Source organism: Engraulis encrasicolus, chromosome 15 (genome assembly GCF_034702125.1).
Source record: "Engraulis encrasicolus isolate BLACKSEA-1 chromosome 15, IST_EnEncr_1.0, whole genome shotgun sequence".
Classification (NCBI taxonomy): Eukaryota; Metazoa; Chordata; class Actinopteri; order Clupeiformes; family Engraulidae; genus Engraulis; species Engraulis encrasicolus.
In genome coordinates this window covers 31,171,945-31,189,139 of record NC_085871.1, presented here as the reverse complement: position 1 = coordinate 31,189,139, position 17,195 = coordinate 31,171,945, and the positions used below count along the sequence as shown (strand labels likewise).

General features: G+C 42.9%; 2 protein-coding genes across 3 annotated transcripts; one reads left to right on the top strand and one right to left on the bottom strand.

Moving 5' to 3' along the window:
• Positions 1-572: 572 nt before the first annotated feature.
• LOC134464235 (adenosine receptor A1-like) lies at positions 573-3,286 on the top strand. Its single transcript, XM_063217710.1, has 5 exons — positions 573-907; positions 1,701-1,853; positions 2,004-2,355; positions 3,028-3,144; positions 3,275-3,286. The coding sequence occupies exons 1-5, from the start codon at positions 573-575 to the stop codon at positions 3,284-3,286; spliced, it is 969 nt and encodes a 322-aa protein (XP_063073780.1).
• Positions 3,287-5,074: 1,788 nt separating this feature from the next.
• On the bottom strand, positions 5,075-16,584 carry LOC134463975 (uncharacterized). Of its 2 annotated transcripts, none has more exons than XM_063217383.1 (11): positions 16,529-16,584; positions 15,982-16,038; positions 15,820-15,878; positions 14,867-15,023; positions 14,405-14,441; positions 13,439-13,599; positions 8,866-12,943; positions 6,818-6,857; positions 6,519-6,607; positions 5,951-6,064; positions 5,075-5,203 (listed from the first exon to the last, which is right to left on the bottom strand). In XM_063217383.1, the coding sequence occupies exons 3-10, from the start codon at positions 15,833-15,835 to the stop codon at positions 5,996-5,998; spliced, it is 4,647 nt and encodes a 1,548-aa protein (XP_063073453.1). In that variant the 5' UTR covers positions 15,836-15,878; positions 15,982-16,038; positions 16,529-16,584; the 3' UTR covers positions 5,075-5,203; positions 5,951-5,995. The 2 variants fall into 2 exon arrangements, with proteins under 2 accessions (XP_063073453.1, XP_063073454.1); XM_063217384.1 differs by having other exon boundaries at positions 14,867-15,020.
• Between the last annotated feature and the right edge of the window lie 611 nt (positions 16,585-17,195).

Here is a 17,195-nt window from a genome sequence, read left to right as displayed (position 1 = left end):
ATGGTACACTTTCAGTGTCAAAGTTCAATGACCTCTAGAGGTCAACAGAGGCCAGATAGAGCTCGGCATATTGCAGATTTGAATTCAGCACACCCAAATTGACAAAAAAGACTGTTTGCCGACTTTGTCACACAAATGCCTGTGTCACAATCTAGGATTTCCATACAAGTCTATATATACTGTACATACAGTATGTTTTCCCCACAGGTTGAGTAGATGATAAAATGTTTTCAGCAAAAATGTTAACACTCCTGATACAAATCATAGTAGGGGTGATACACCCAAAGCTTCCATTCACAAATTCAAAGACTTGCACACTGTTGCACACGCACTCAAAATGGTGCACAAATGCATATGTTGTCGCAATGTTGTTGCAAGCCCAACTCTCCTCCCTCAATGGCTTTGACGGAAGAGTGATTAATATCAGTATGACTGTGTATTTCTGTCACATCTTTCTCTTTGCCTACTTCCTGATGCACCTTGTTGTATGATACACTTTGTTGAGTGTATGGGAGTGTGTGTATGTGAGAGTGTTTCATCCCATTGTGTGTCTGTGTGTGTGTGTATGTTTCATGGCGGATCGGGCAGAGCTGGTTTACACTGTGCTGGAGGTGGTGATCGCCGCGGCGTGTTGCCTGGGTAACGTGCTGGTCGTCTGGGCGCTGTGGCTGTGCGGTGCCATGAGACGGCAGCCGACGTTCTGCTTCATCGCCTCGCTGGCCGTGGCCGACTTCCTGGTCGGGGCGGTGGCCATCCCTGTGGCGATCCTGGTGGACGGACACGTCCGCGCCACGTTCCATGGCTGTGTGGCGCTGTGTTCCGTGGTCATCGTACTGACACAGGCCTCAGTTCACTCGCTGTTGGCCATCGCCCTGGACCGCTTCTTACGTGTATACATCCCACTCAGGTTAGTGTGTGTGCGTGTGTGTGTCTGTGTGCCTGTTTGTGTTTTATTTGCAGTATTTTCTGTTTTCGGCATCTCAGCTATTACTTCATGATGACTCTCAAGACATTTTTGACACATTGCTTCATTCAGTCCACATTTGACTGATTTACTAACATTTATGTCGATGTGCAAGACATTTGGTGAGTGTAAACATCAATGAGTTGTGTTTCCTGTGTTTCACGACTGCATGACAAATTCATTTCTCACTGAGTTACGCAAAACTTACTTTTGCAAAGGCACAGCTCTTCTAGTTTAAGGTGGACCTCTTCTACATTGTTGTGCTTCAATTTTGTTTGTTGAAGGGTAGCTTACAGGTACAAATTATGCATTTATCTGTTAGGAAATTCAGGATCCATGCGAACAAAGAACCAATACGTGTTGTTGCACAGCGTATTCTTATCGTGCTTATCAGGTGAAACATATTCTTATCAGGTGAAACACTCTCATGACATTTGATTCTTTTTTTCTTTAAAATGTGGGTAAGTTAGAGCTGAATGAATGCAGGTGGAGGGTCTTAGCTTTGAAACAAATCTCATTTCATGTTTTTATGTGCTTCGGAGAGATATTTAGGTTTTTATAGGCTGAGGCCACCTTTTCCCAAAAAGTGCTTAGGGATTTTTTTTACAGTTGTCTTTGGCTAAATTGCGCTAAACAATATAATAGCATTTTAGAAAAAAAATCTTGTCAAGCATTGGACTCTGGAATGGGCTGAAGGAATGTTTATGTTTTTATTTGTTTGGCTAAATAATTGTAGGTACAAGAAGCTGGTGACCCCGTCTAGGTCGTGGTGTGTGGTGATTGGCTGCTGGATGGGGGCGTGTTTTCTGGGCTCAGTCCCCCTGCTGGGCTGGACCAATCCCCAGTCAGCCTCCTACTACACCTCCTCCTCATCCTCTTCCTCCATCTCCTTCTCCACTATCATCATCCCCGCCAACCCTATCACATTCTCCAACTCCACCACCTCCCCCTCCACCTCCCCTACCTTTTCCATTTCCACCACCACCACCTCCTCCTCCTCCTCCTCCTCTTCCTCCTCCAGCGCCACCTCTCCTCCAATGTGCCAGTTCATGGTGGTCATGTCTATGTCCTACATGGTCTTCTTCAACTTCGTCAGCTGCAGCCTGGTGCCCATGCTCTGCACCTCAGCCCTGTACGCCTACATCTTCTGGCGAATCAGCCGCCAGCTGCACAGCAGAGAGGTGGTGTCCAAGCACTACTATCGCCGCGAGCTCAGCCTGGCGCGCTCTCTCGTCCTGGTGCTGGCATTATTCGCCATCTGCTGGCTGCCCATTCACCTGCTCAACGTCGCCACCTACTGGGGATGGCAGGTACCGCAGGGACTGGTGTACATGGGGATCATACTCTCCCACGCCAACTCGGCAGTGAACCCTGTGGTGTACACATTCAAGGTGATGGCAGAACATATTAAAGTTTTCAAAAATATGTTTTATGACATTTTATATAAAGTATACAAACTGTCAAACTGAAAATTTCGCTATTTTCTTGAATACACGTTTCGGTTCTAGACCTTCAGTTTTTTTTAAAAATTATTATTTATCTGAAACGTTTTGTATTATAGAAAACAGCACAATTGTCAGTTTTTATAGTTTATTATAGTTTGTCTGATTACCATGGGTCTTCTCCTCTGCACCTGCCAGATTAGGTGTGTGAAAAAAATGCCAAGTTCAATAAAATATTTTATGTATAAATATAATACAATATAAAATATAACATGTATCATTAAATGTGTGTGACGGAGGTCATCTTGCACCGTTCAGCCCCCTCGGGGATCGAACGTGCGATCTCGTCAACTACAACGGTCCGGCAATGGGAGACACAGTACGATACCGCTGGGCCAAGAGACTAGTCTCTCGGCCCAACGGCACGAGACTGTATGAAGCTATCGGAGGGAGGTTTACCAACGTTCCACGCCAACTCTGTGCTAGTTAGCCTCCGTTACATGTGAATAAATTAAATATTAAATATTAATAAAATATGAAAGAAACTCTTCATGCTTGACCTTTGTGTAACTGTCAGTGTGCAAACATACCCTCACTTTTGAACGTTTCTACCCCTTCAAGGTGCCCAGGATTCAGAAGGCCTACGTGCGGATATTGAGGAGGTGCACTCTGTGGAGTTGTAGAGACAACAACCAGGAACAGATTGGCTCCTCGCCGGATAACACAGCGAACGTTGTGGTGTGTTCATATACTCTACAGCGAGGGAAAGGCCTAAACACTGAGAGTTCGGATAGTGGATTGACTGACTAAAGTAAAGCCTTATGCTACTCCAATTTATAAACACAGAAACACCTCTGTGATGTTGCAGAGAGGTTACTGACTGAAAACAATGTTGGCGTGGAGATGGGGCCCCAATAGATAGTCAGGGTACCTTTCCAGGCAAGTTGTGATTTCCAGTCGAAAATAATCTGGCATTCGCATAATCTGGCGTAAAAAATCTGGCACCTCTGTTCATATATATATAGGCTATATACTATATATTAAATACCAATGCATTTTCTTCAGTGCAATTATTAAAACTGCTGAACATAGCTGAACAGATGGTTTGAGTTGATAGCTTCTTCTGTGTGCGTCAGCATTGCAACACATGCTTTGTGACTTGAAGTGTGTGGTTTCCGCATGCTGTTAGATCATTTCCTCTGCCTACCATATCATTTATGAGCAAAATGTCTTCCATGAATTTGACCATGGTGTTGCCTTTTCACATGAAGCACGAGGTGTACTCAAAGCACAGAAAAATGTACTGTGCATACCAGAGCTGTGGATGTAGGACTTGTGTACGATTTGAGTCACAAATGTATAACTTAAGACTTGACTTGACAATATTAAGAACGACTTGTATGCAATGTATTGTATGCAAGATACTGTACAGTAAGTCTAATTCACACTAATTGTCACAGCTGGCCTGAGAATAGAAGCTACATGATGCAGATGCACTCTGCAGTGTGTGTGTGTGTGTGTGTGTGTGTGTGTGTGTGTGTGTGTGTGTGTGTGTGTGTGTGTGTGTGTGTGTGTGTGTGCGTGTGTGTGTGTGTGTGTGTGTGTGTGAGAGAGAGAGAGAGAGAGAGAGAGAGAGAGAGAGAGAGAGAGAGAGAGAGAGAGAGAGAGAGATAGAGAGAGAGAGAGAGAGAGAGAGACAGGGACCACATCACTGTGATGTGGGACCGCATGCACTCTAAAGCCCTCTGCCACCCTCTGCAGTGTGTGTGTGTGTGTGTGTGTGTGTGTGTGTGTGTGTGTGTGTGTGTCTGCGTCCGTGCTTATGGTGAGAGAGCTGTCACAATGACAAATGGAGGCAGAGATCATGAGCGCATGGGCGCTCTGTTGCAAATCGTTTCACTTGCACCTCCCAAGCACTCAGCAACACACACACACACACACACACACACACACACACACACACACACACACACACACACACACACACACACACACACACACACACACACACACACACACACACACACACAGCCTTCCATGAATCCCATTCATATAAACCCTAACAATAGTAAAGTGTGCTAAACTGTGCCAAAACCAAAACAATCCCTCACCTTAACGTTTTTACACTTACACTTTTACGAGTAGCAAAAAAAACCTACCTCAGCAAAAGGGGTCAAAACAATGGGGTCCAGAATTTGGGCCCCACATGGAGCGGGGGCCACACCTTGTTGCAGTGGCCTCACGGCAGTAGATTGGTGCAGTACACACGCACGCACGCACGCACACACACACACACACACACACACACACACACACACACACACACACACACACACACACACACACACACACACACACACACACACACACACACACACACACACACACACCTCTCTATCACTGAACAATCCAACTGAACAAGCCAGGCAAACACCAACTTATTCTTTCATTTTGCATGATTAGGCACTGTGACTAATAAAAGCTACAGAAAAAAATACCTGTATTAGGTATTGGACAGTTAGTGATCACAGCTTCTGGGGAAATGTGGGGTTTTGTGTGGGGAAATTGTAGGAGGAGAGGACGTGTTGTTTGAACCATACCTAACCATTAGAGCATGGTTGCTCCTATTAAGAAAGTAAAATCACAAAAGAAAACATTGACATCTGGGTGCTGAATCTGTTGCAATATTTAATGATAGTAGATCTGATAAAAGGGAATGTTAGGGAATGTTTAGTTATTGATGAGCTTCTGAAGACAAATCGTGGAGTCCATTTGGCCATCATCAGCAGTGCTTGCCCTGTTGGTTCCAGGAGAGAGAGAGAGATATGGGGGGCAGTGAAACACACACACACACACACACACACACACACACACACACACACACACACACACACACACACACACACACACACACACACACACACACACACACACAGACACACACAGACACACACGCACACCTCTGTCACTACTTAAATTTAACATTTAAGGAGTACGATGAGACCCTGCACTAAAAAACGTTAAATCGACTCCCTAAGTGTTGATTTAATCATAGGGCCTACATGTTTTCACTGTGTAGAGTGAAAGTGTGAAAGTGTGAAAGTGAGTGAAATGCTTTGTAAAGCATGAACCGAAATGAGCTGGCCTGTACAAATAAATATGCATATGAAGGAGACAGGAGGGGTGAAAAAAAGTTACAATTTTTGGGTGTTTTTTTTTCTTTTTGCAATTGCTTGGACACAAAAACATATTACCTAACCCTTACAATAACCTCGCACGGTGGCGAGACACTAGCACTAACACAGCTTTGACACTTTATTCTATTTTTTGCAAATCAAAACACTGAAAATATCTATATACACCTTTTAATATCATGGGAAATATGCATGCTTTTGAAATGTTTGTAAAAGGTAAATGTGAAAAAAGTAAAAGTATGAAGTATGCAGAAAAACACTGCTGTGTGAGAAATATGTGTCAGCAATAATAAACCCTGTAATGATTTAGATGACATATGGTTACATTTGTTATTCAAACTCTCAGTTACCTGTTGTACATGTACTGTGCCTTTGCTGTGGCAATATCTCATCTTCTAATCATCATCATCATCATCATCATCATCGCAGCCGCCCCAGTCGGCACACAGGGCAATGTCACTAAACTTTGGTGCATAAAGACAAGAGCATTGGGATATTGTTAGTAAACCTTACTAGCTAACACTTCATTTCATAGTGACTTATTTAGTGGAACTGCATGTTTCACCATGTAACATTAGGTACTTACACTGTACAAACCTAACCCTAATATGACATATTATTACTCTATTACATTATACAGTATATCATTAATTAAACAGAAGCATTAAAATAACATGCAACCCATCGTGAGTGTATTGGTTTAGTATGACTACTATTAGTATTACGGAATTGAACATATACAGTGGATGGCTCTTGTGATGTTGTGCGTTTGATGTCTGCTGAAGATGACCACAAACAGACAAACAGACAGATAGAGTTGCTGCAATTGCAGCCGCCTCCGGAGTGGGCAAGTAATGAGGCATTACATAAAATGTCAAATAGTGTAAAGAAACGGCACTATACTTTTAAAGAAGGTACCTTTGGAGCTTTGGGAAGCCTAAACCAAGAAAATGGTTTTAAAATCTTCTGGAGTTTAGTGGTGAAGGTGGAACTGTTACGAATAGTGTCTAGAAAACACAAGACAGGCTGTTATCCCAAAGGCCTGGCATTTGTCACTTGTCAAGAGCTGTTATTATCAGTTGTCAAAGTCAAAGTCAAAGTTCTTTATTTGCCATTTGTGCGTAAACTAGTAGTCCATGCACAATGGAATTGCAAAGAGAAAATTGATAATTCACCTGAATTAAATACAGTAGATAAATACATGCATATTCACTCACCAGTGCCTGGATCATTGTGTAAATGTGATGACCTGAGATTCTGGTTTAAAAAAAGAAAAAAAAACACGACTAGATAGACAGAATACAATGTTGTATAATAAATGCAAAAATGGTCGATTAACGTAACTGTTTCAACCCCGTAGGCGCTTTCAAGATATGCTGCACCCTCTTCTGGTCTACACTTCTATCTATGATATCATTTACAAGACCTGATCAAACTCTGAATAATAGATGTAAAAGTATTTTAGATCCTGATCTAATGCACCAACCAAAATGTATGATGGCTAGAAAAAGTATGTGAACCCTTTGGAATTATTTTTATATCTGCATGAACTGACTGTCAAGACTTACAGCAGTCAAATACAAACATTGTTATGGACCAATCTAGAATAAGTAATACAAGAAACTAGGGGTGGGCGGTATGGCCAAAAATGTACACCTCGGTATAATTTTAGCCACGGTATATATCACGGTATATATCACGGTATTGTACATTTGTGTATAAAATGTTAAAATTAAGCGCTTCGTGACAAAATGACCAAAACACAATTTTTTTGCATTTTATTTTTTGGAAATGACTGGTCAGACATTGTTTTATCTTCTATGTGGGAATTCTTGTCATTCAAATCATTTGAAAACATATTTTTAAACTTTTAATCTATAACTATAACTCTACATCTACAGGACACAATGTGCTATTGCGGTATACGGTATGAGACAAAATCTCTATCATTGATGAAAAAATACCGCACACGATATTATACCGCGGTTACCGCCCACCCCTACAAGAAACAAAAACATAGGAGTCCATAGGAGGACACTAGGGAGGAAGCAACTACTATCGAGGCAAACATATTACTGCATATTTGCATGTGCATCTGCACGTTTTCAGAAGAGCACCTGGATGTTCCACAACCATGCTGGCAAATCATTGTGTGTGGCCTACAGATAACTTGATTTGACTAGAGGGAATACACAATGCTATAAGAGGAGAAAAAGCGCAAACCATCAAAACACCATCCCAATTATGAAATATGGGTGAGAGGGCAACAGGGTTAGGGACTGCTTTGCTGCCTCATTGCCTAGACAAATTACTGACGTCAACAGAAAAATGAATTCCCCCTTATATTCAGACATTTTACAAATAAGCCCTGCCCACCTGTCTGCCAACTGAAACTCAAAAGAGTATTGGTGATGCAGCAGGACAACAATCCAATGCATGAAAGCAAATTAGTGTCAGAATAGCTTATACAGAAGAAAATACAACTTATAGAGTGACCCAGACAGATGAATGTTCCCAATCTGATTGAAATGCTGTGGTATGATCTCTCAAGAGAGCCATTCACACCAGAAATTCCAAGGACATTGCTTAACTGAAACTGTTTTGTAAAGAGTAATCGTCCTAAATTCATCAAGACTATTGTGCAAGTCTGAGCTGCAACTTCAGGAAAACATTTGCTTGACGTTATTGATGTCAAAGGAGGGTCCAACAGTTATTGAATCCAAAGATTTACATGCTTTTTCCATCCCGCACCTGTTAACATGTTGTATTCAAGAAAATATAAAAACATACTGTATATTGTTTGGGTCGTATTAGTTTAAGGAAAATGTATTTGTGTACTATAGTACTGTGAATAATATGAGGATCAGAACCGATTTTCTACCCAATTCACAAAGAAATCCAAGAAATTCCAAAGGGTTTACATATTTGTTATAATCACTGTAAATGTTTCATGTTTTACCTCTTCAGACAATGACAGATATGACAGAATGACAGCAAATGTATTTTCGTAGACACAGGTCTTTCAACTACAGTATAAAAACTTGCCATCATGTCTGTGTTTGTTTAAAGAGGTGTAAGACATGAAATACTTTTCAAGAGTGTTGGTGTGTGCCATAGATGATGAATTTAAAAATAGCATTATTGCGAGTTTGAGCTGGCCTTGCAAACATATTCCATAGAAAACAGTGCAGACCGAAACAGTACATGTCATATGTGAAGGGCCGAAATGGGGCAGGAACGGTTACTATTTACAAAGAGCCTATACCTCAGTGTTGAATGAGCTTTGTGATGACTCTGATGGGAGACGTAATCTGCTGCCTGTGGTCTGTTCTTGTCCCTGTGCCTCACCCTTAGCCACAGCCAATGCCTCTGCGTTCATCTCTTTAAGGAGGAGTTTCCTCAGAGACACATCAAATGACGAATTGGAATCCATGACAGCCGCTTGAAGCACACTGGCAGACCCATACTCCTCAACGAGGCTTTCGTACACTTTAGGGTAAACATGATGGATCTGCAAGTCCTCGGGACTAGTCTGGCCATCCATGAGACCAAGGCCGGTAAGAAGCTGAATCTTGTCAATCAGTCCTTCAGTGGTGTTAGCTGTCAGGTCTGAATGGACATCACTCCTGGTTCCATTTAGAAGACGTACTATCAGCATGGAGGTCAGGTGAGCGAACTCAGCCATGCTTAAGATGTCTTCGGACAATGCAGGATATTCACAGGAAGGTGGCACTTTCAGTTCTGCACCCTCCTCTGTAGCTGGCCTTTCTTCATACTTGACCTTTACTTCCTTGCCATCTGACAAACCCATCTCAGTTTGATGAGATCCATCACCAGGTGCTGTGTCTGAATATGTGACCTTATTGTCTTCCAGGCTGCAGACTGTTTCTACAGCCACTGTCAGTGAAGTTTTTGAGGTGGACTCTGAACATGACGACCCTGTGCCCGCCATGCGCTGCTTGTCTAGTATTTGCTGAACCTCCAATTCAGATAGGTGTTCCAAGCCGTCAGTGTCATAATTTTCCCTTTCTACAAGTGAAATATTTTTGTCACCAAAATTCAGCCTTTCCATGACCTCTTTGGCCAGCACTTGTGTGACAACAGCGATGGTGCTTCTGAAGACCTTGGAAGATGATCTGTTTTTTAACTGTGGCTGCTTAAGGAGAGGAGAATTGCCAGAAATGTCAATAGACGCCGAGCCAAAAGCGTGTCGCAAGATCCTCTCCTGATTCTTGTTTGATGTCAAAGGAAAGAAGGATGAAAGCACAAGCCGCCTCACTGACTCTTCCACACAGCTATACACAAGGTCAACGGGGGTCTCATAGTTGTCCTCTTCTTTGGATGGCCCCAAAGTCAAGAATGAATCTGACACACTCCTTCCTGCAGGCATGCACCAGACCAGTGGATCATAGCTGTTTTTCAGGATCTTACATATCTGATGGGTAAGGCCACTGGAATAGCCTTTCATATTTTCTTCGGAAAGGAACCGTCTGACACGTCTTCGACCTGTGAGGATGTTTTCCATTTCTGTGCCTGTGTTGACATCTGTGGAGATGGGAGGCAGAGTCCCCTGTTTATCTGCATTATTTTTCTCTAGATGAGGAGGCCTGGAATCACCAAAGTGAGAAGCCGGTGACTGCAACTGGCTCAGAGCCGATTGTGTATCCACATCCACAACTTCATTCTTGACCTCGTCCATCATTGAAGAGAGGAGGTCATGAGTAAGTTTGATCTGCTCAGAGTTCTCAGCTCCCACAGGGTCAGGAAGATCATTCTGGATGGTGACTAGGACCTCGCTGATGGACCTCCTTGCCAGCAGGTCTGTTTTTTTCCTGTGGACAATCGACTGATACCTCTGCAGGCAGTCTGTCACTTTGGTCTTGATGCTGCCGAAAATTCTCTGAGCTGTCAAAGAGATCCTGTCGAGCATAAGGCGAGTGGCAGCAGCTTGGGACACCTTCACACTGTCACCATCGTTAGGCTGCCCATGTTTGGAGGACAACTTGACCTTGAAGAGGTCCTTCATCGCCTTTGTGACACTTGCGACAATGTCAGTTGCTGCAGATTCTGTGAGTGTGTAAACCCCTGGAGTCATAAGGTATTCCACTGTTTCCTCGATGATGTCACCAACAAGGCTATATGCCACAGACTCTGAGTGGCTCAAAGAGGGGAAGAAGTAGACTTCACCGTTATCCAAGTTATCTGAGTCACCGGTTGCATTACCAGGTAGGTCTGAGTTTACTGATTGCGACAGGTTTACTATGGAGTTGAGCAACACACTGCCGACCTGTTGAGAGGCCTTCGTCTGGAAGTCTTTGTCAGACAATTTTTCAATGAAGGAAGCTGATTTGTGCACGCTGGCTGGAGGCACAGGGTCCTCAGCAGAAAATGAGAGATCCTTTAGATTATGAATCACATCATCCAAAAAGGTACTGGACTTTAGAGAGGTGCAAGAAGACTTGACACAAGCAGCAAGTGGTGTGTTGTCCTCAGGTGTTATTGCTGTTTTCACCATGTTGGATATCTGTCTAATGAGGTCTTTAGTACTGTTCTCTACCATCTCTTGATCAGAAAGCATTGAACCATGTTGGGACTCTGACTCAGGAGGATTCAGTCGGGTATCATACTGGGTAAACAGGTTCTGAACTCTTTCATGCATGCTGCTGTAGATAGTCTTTACAGAAGTCAGGACCTTTTCCCTTACATAGTTCTGAGTTGCTTTCTCAAGCTCTGCATGGCCTGCAAACGGGCTTCCACTCTTCAAAAGGTCTTTGTCCAGCCGTAACTCAGTTGCTAGATTCTCAATGGATGCAGCGCACAACTTAATTTCGGCCACAAAATTCTGGATGATTTCAAAGGCAGTTATGTCTACATTCTGGGGTAGGGTATTGCACTGCATGTCCTTGGGCAAACCGGATGGGGCAACATGGGTCTGATCACTGAAAGAAGTAGAACTCTGAACTGTTTTCAACAGGGTGTCACTGACGGTTTTCGTGGCCTCTGTGAAAAACGTCTTGCTTGAGAGCACCTGAAAGTCTGCAACAGAAAGAGTATTCCTACTGAAACAACACATCTGTTGACCCTGCTGCTCAGTGAACTCCTCTGAACACAGCATGGAATCAGCATTTTCGTCCGAGCTGATGAATGACATGTGCTCCAGTTCAGCAAGGACGGTGTCTACAAACTCACGGGCCACCTGTGAGGTCACTGAAGCACTTTCCTTGGCTTTGGTGCAGCAGTCTTCAGTGGTGCTGTGGCCGTCTGACTCCTCATCGAAAAGAGCAATCAAGATCTCATTCACCACATCCCGTGTAGTTATGTCTATCCGCAGATTAAGTACCTGAGACATGTTTCCTGCACCAGCACCAGTAGTGTTTGTAGTGCAGTCTTTGGGTTCTGGCAACTGCGAATAAAGCACCATCAGTTTACTCTGTAATTTGTGGAGCATCTGTTGAGCGGCACCTAGTGTACTCATACTTGTGTCACTATAGAAGGACTCTGCATCTGCATCTCTCTTGCTGCTGCTCTCTAGAGGTGATGATTTACTGCTCCCAGAGGTGAGGGAGTCTGCACAATCAGCAATGTTCTGCATCTCCTCAATAAATGTTTCCAGCAGAGCAGATGCAGTTTGACCAACACTCTCTTTACAATCTTCCTGGCATTTACTCTGGCCTGCTTGGAGACACGCTGGACAGTCAAAGTTTCTCATCAGAACTTCGCCGACTGCCTTGGTCGCCTTGGCATGGAAGTTTTCAGTGGAGAGTTTTTGCAGGGTCTGACTCTGCAAGCTGCTGTTGGAAGCTACTCCATCCACAAAATGAATATGTGGGGCATTTCCGCCACAGTTTTCGCAAGGAGAACATTGTGGAGCAGATGCGTTCTTGGACGCCAACAGGTTTACTCTGTCCACCACCGCAGCGATGACCCTTCCTACCTCCTGAAGCTCACCTGCATCCATGCAGCCATCCATGTGATCAGTGATGACATTTAGAATCACCCTGGTAACTGTCACCAGGTCGGAGTTTGTGATTGGTTGGCGGGGTGCTGGCTGTGAGACCCTGTTTGTTGGAACCAAATCCTGGGTGGACTGGCACACAGAGCGCACTAGGTCATTCGCAGCCCTGATGGTTGAGCTTGTGATGGCGAACTTCGCAGATGGAGTCGGCCCTTTCAGGATGTGCTGTTTCAGGGCCAAGTCAACCACTGAGTTCACATGCAGGAGCACGAGACGGACAACGTCCCGCTTGGACTGTTGAAGGCACCTGCGCAGGCTCTTGCAGATTGAGTCCTCTGTGATTTCAAATAACTCACACAGTGCCGTCTGGTACTGAGCAGCCTGGGACCTTTCCAGGAGATAAATATAAAAGGCAAGTTGTGACTTTAAACAATAGTTCATAATCATACCAATTATTGCATGAGTAATGAACATTTTAAGCTTTCAGTGGTTCTCATTACAGGGCAAAAGTCAGAAAATTACATTAGATGATGTTCCATAAAGAGTGTGCACTACGACAATAATGCTAGAAAGAGCAGCCAAACAATTAAATTGCAACTAAATGGCAATTGTCATAATGGTAATATATTCAGTTAACATGAGAATAACAAGAGGATGAAAGCATAAGCCTGTGAATTTAGAAGTTCACATAGATGGGAAGAAAACCTGCTTTGAGGATACAAAAGAACACAGTTTGTCTTGGTACTGTAAATTCAAAACTTTTTCTATGGATCTGTTTCTGCCCTGCCATTCAAAAGGCATCCATTTCAACAATCCTGCCTCTGACAAATGTAACCGTTTTCTAGGCTATCTGGTTTCTACACGGTAGACATACAGTACATACCACTGTGAGGGCTGACTTGGATTAACCGATCCTGACTTGATTAGAGAGCTAACTGGTATTCCGAGCATTCGGCTGAGGGTGGGCAGGAGTTGCTCCCGGATCGTCTGAGTTACTGCTTGCACTATGTTTGAGCACAGGTGGCCTAGCTTGGGCACGCCAGTCTTGAGCGAGAGAGAGAGAGAGCGAGAGCGAGAGCGAGAGCGAGAGAGAGAGAGAGAGAGAGAGCTAAGCAAGGGCAAGCATATTGTAGATCATATAAGGCAAAAGCATGACTCATAAAACATGGTGGAAAGATAAACACAAACAAGAGCGCAGGTGTCTTAGCTCAGGGATGTCTCTGTCTGGGGAGAGAGACAAAGATAAAAAAAAGAGCGACAGAACCAAGGACAAGTGTAATGCACATTATGTAATGGAAGAGCATGAATCATAGAACATGAATCGGAGAACACAACGACACAGGTGAATAAAAGACAGTTGCAGGGGTCCCATAGGTCAGGGATGTCTGTTCGAAGAGAGAGAAAAAAAAACATAAGCAAGCTCATCATGCTGGTGAAAAGAACAGAACCGAATGGAACAGAACAGAATGCAACAGAACATAACACCAGGATAAAGAGAGAGAGGTAGACTGGAAAACTGTACTGCAATGACTATAGATGCAATGGCGAGTGTACAGTAATGCACATTAAATAGAAACATGCGCTCAGTCAGTGGCGATTCTTGGGTAAGCTGGGGCCCCAAGCGAAAAATCAAAATAATGAAAATTCGCAAAGAAAATAATGAAAATTCACAACAAATCACCACTACTGTAATTTAATGTCTTAGCAGATTCGCCATTTATAGGCTTGGGGGCCCCAAGCCACACTGCCTGCCTAGCCTGGTGACAAGATGCGCCTCTGCGCTCAGTACATGACACATTCACCAATGATACATTAATTCAATCGTAAGAGAAAGATCAACTCAACTCACAGGTTCACATAGTGCTTCGTGGACAACTCTCCACTGCCTGTTAAAAGGTAAACACACATTTTTTTTTAGGATTGAATAACTGCATTTGTAAATCATCATTAAAGATGCAGCTCACATGATGTCAATATCACATTCACATATTTTGCAAAGCTGCAGTGAAATAAAGGAAATGCTTAAAACGAAACATTGTTGTGACTTAAAACAAGACTAGACATGATAAGTATTATGAAGTAGCAATGAAAGAAATAAACTTGTTTTCAAGTTTAATTTCGGGGTTTTGTGTCTTTGCTTTATATGGACAGTGAAGAGAGTGACAGGAAATAGCATGGGAGGGAGGAGGGGAGAGGATCGGGAATCTAACCCAGGTTCCCAAGCATAACAGTACAGTGCCTTAGCCATTTCAGCTATGGCCAAGGCCGAAATGAACAAACTTTACTGTAAAAAGAGTTTGTGGCTACTCACTCCTCTGACATGTTCTCTACGAGATGGTGGATGGCAGGAGGCACATTTGTGGTTTCGGGCCCTGGCCAAGACATGGAAGAGTGTGCATGTTTGGGGGTGTGTGTAGCACCTCTGGTGCTGGGCCTGGCTCCAGACTCGTCTGAAGCTTCTGCTGCTGCTGAAGACAGATGCAGAGGGTTTTTAACATACCAGATATATACATATTTTTAAATAATGTTTTTTATATATGAAGAGTTCAGATGCAAAACCCCCTAAATGCCTTTTCAGAAAATAATCTTAATTCATTTTTATTTAATACAAAGCTATCAAAATTGCATATTTTTTATTTTATTAATGTAATATAACTATTTATATGTATTATCAAGTACATGAATGTAAACCAAACCAACAACAGAGTTCTCTAAAAATATAGAAGTGCAGGTCTTCAGAAATGGAGTTAGGGGGTTTTGCATCTGAACTCTTCATATATGTGTGTCTCAGTAAATAACAGCAAAATGTGATATTTGGGGTGATGTCTGAATGTGGTGTCTTATTTTAATATTTTATAATTGTATAAATTGTATTTATATGGCAAAGACCTCTGTATACAGTATTGCTATACAGAGTAACTTGCCGGAATAGAAAAGTGGAAGTAGGCCTAGTCTATTTCTATGCAGCACATGGGATATACAATACTGTTGTGCAGAGCAAAAGTAGGCCTAAACTGTAAAGGTTTAGATGCAACACATATAGGCCTAGAACACTAGACTGTCACTTTCACTACCTCTGTCTATTGGAACAAGTGGCTAAATGTGATCAACACCAAAGACATTACTGCTTGAATGAACACACACACACACACACACACACACACACACACACACACACACACACACACACACACACACACACACACACACACACACACACACACACACACACACACACACACACACACACACTTGTGTGTTTACCTGCAGTGTTCTCCATTCTGTCATCCTGTGCACAGGAGCCAGAGGACAACTGTTTTTCTCTTAAAAAACAAACAAACAAAAAACATTAGTTTATATTACTGTAAAAATATTTTTCAAGTAATGATGGAAATAGTTATATTGCATGCACCAATTGCTACTTACACTGTGATGTCATTTCTCCCATTTGATCATCCTGTGCAAATCCCTGCAGGGCGGGCACTGTGAACATGCCATAAGCTATCATTTGTGAAAGCAACATGGACTGCAGTGCCATGAGACAACTAGTACATATAGCCTAATAATGAACCACTCTATTATTAGGCTACTTTTCATTTGAGACATTATGTTTAGAAAGAAGCTAACCTACTGATACAATTATCGGACACCATTTCCATTTCCTCACTTGGCTCTGCAACTTTGCATATTCTAAAACACCCTTCGGCTACAAAGTGAGCTGTTCAACTGAGCAGGGAAAATTATATTTCCAAAGGCCTATAATTAGCATCACCAACCCGACAACTTCCGCAGCCTCATGACACCGGCAGTTTAAATAAGAAATACACCAATTACAATTTGGATAGTCAACGTTAATTAGCCAAGTGTGGGGTTAAAGGACGAACGATTATAGCTAAACCAGACAGGCGCTATCCTAATAAAAGGTCTCATAATATCACACTTCCTGACAAGTTTTAAAATATTTTTTTCTTACCTCGGTTCTTTTGCACCGGGAAGAAGCACACAGCGAACACGCTGCATGCAGGGGAGAAAAAAACACGTACCCTGGCCGCCAACAGAGAATCCGAGAGGCGTCATAATAGATTATAGAATTGTTTGATCATCTCCGGTGTTCCATAAATTACGTGCGATTTGACTGCATGTTAACTGAGCCATAGGAAGAAAAAACGACTTCCTATGGCTCTGTTTTCTATTTCCATCAGCGTTATGACATTCATTATGACTGACGATGTCGCAACTTTGACGGCGACTTTAAAAGATTCCAGAGAAGCGCTGTATAATCTTTGACGGCTAATCTTATAGAATCAGCACCTCGGACAGCGCAGACGTTGCACTCGCGAGTTGCCCTGTGTTTTTACATATTCATGTTGTTAAAATGGGCAATTTATTTGTGTTGGCGCTCCGCAGATGGATCATTCTCTTGGACTTGCGCTTTTCTGTGACAAATAAATGCAAATGTATGAGACAACCCCACACTTATGCCTAGTCCTACTTATAGCTTACGACAAGAAAAGTCCTTGAAATCCTTGAAATTCCCAATCTAGGCCTCCTTGTAGGGATGCTTGTCGCTAGCTATGCACTTTTCCCATGGAGTCATTAGCCTACAATACGACATAAGTGCTTTACAGGGCTTGAAAGGC

What these genes read in the sequence shown, in the direction of transcription:
- LOC134464235 (XM_063217710.1), top strand. Translation starts at nt 573, where the DNA reads ATGGCGGATCGGGCAGAGCTGGTTTACACTGTGCTGGAGGTGGTGATC. An exon ending in CGTGTATACATCCCACTCAG is followed by an intron (nt 908 to 1,700) that starts GTTAGTGTGTGT and finishes AAATAATTGTAG; the next exon opens with GTACAAGAAGCTGGTGACCC. An exon ending in CTGTGGTGTACACATTCAAG is followed by an intron (nt 2,356 to 3,027) that starts GTGATGGCAGAA and finishes TACCCCTTCAAG; the next exon opens with GTGCCCAGGATTCAGAAGGC.
- LOC134463975 (XM_063217383.1), bottom strand. An exon ending in ACGAAGCACTATGTGAACCT is followed by an intron (nt 13,600 to 14,404) that starts GTGAGTTGAGTT and finishes CTCTCGCTCAAG; the next exon opens with ACTGGCGTGCCCAAGCTAGG. An exon ending in ACACAATGATCCAGGCACTG is followed by an intron (nt 6,608 to 6,817) that starts GTGAGTGAATAT and finishes TGTGTTTTCTAG; the next exon opens with ACACTATTCGTAACAGTTCC.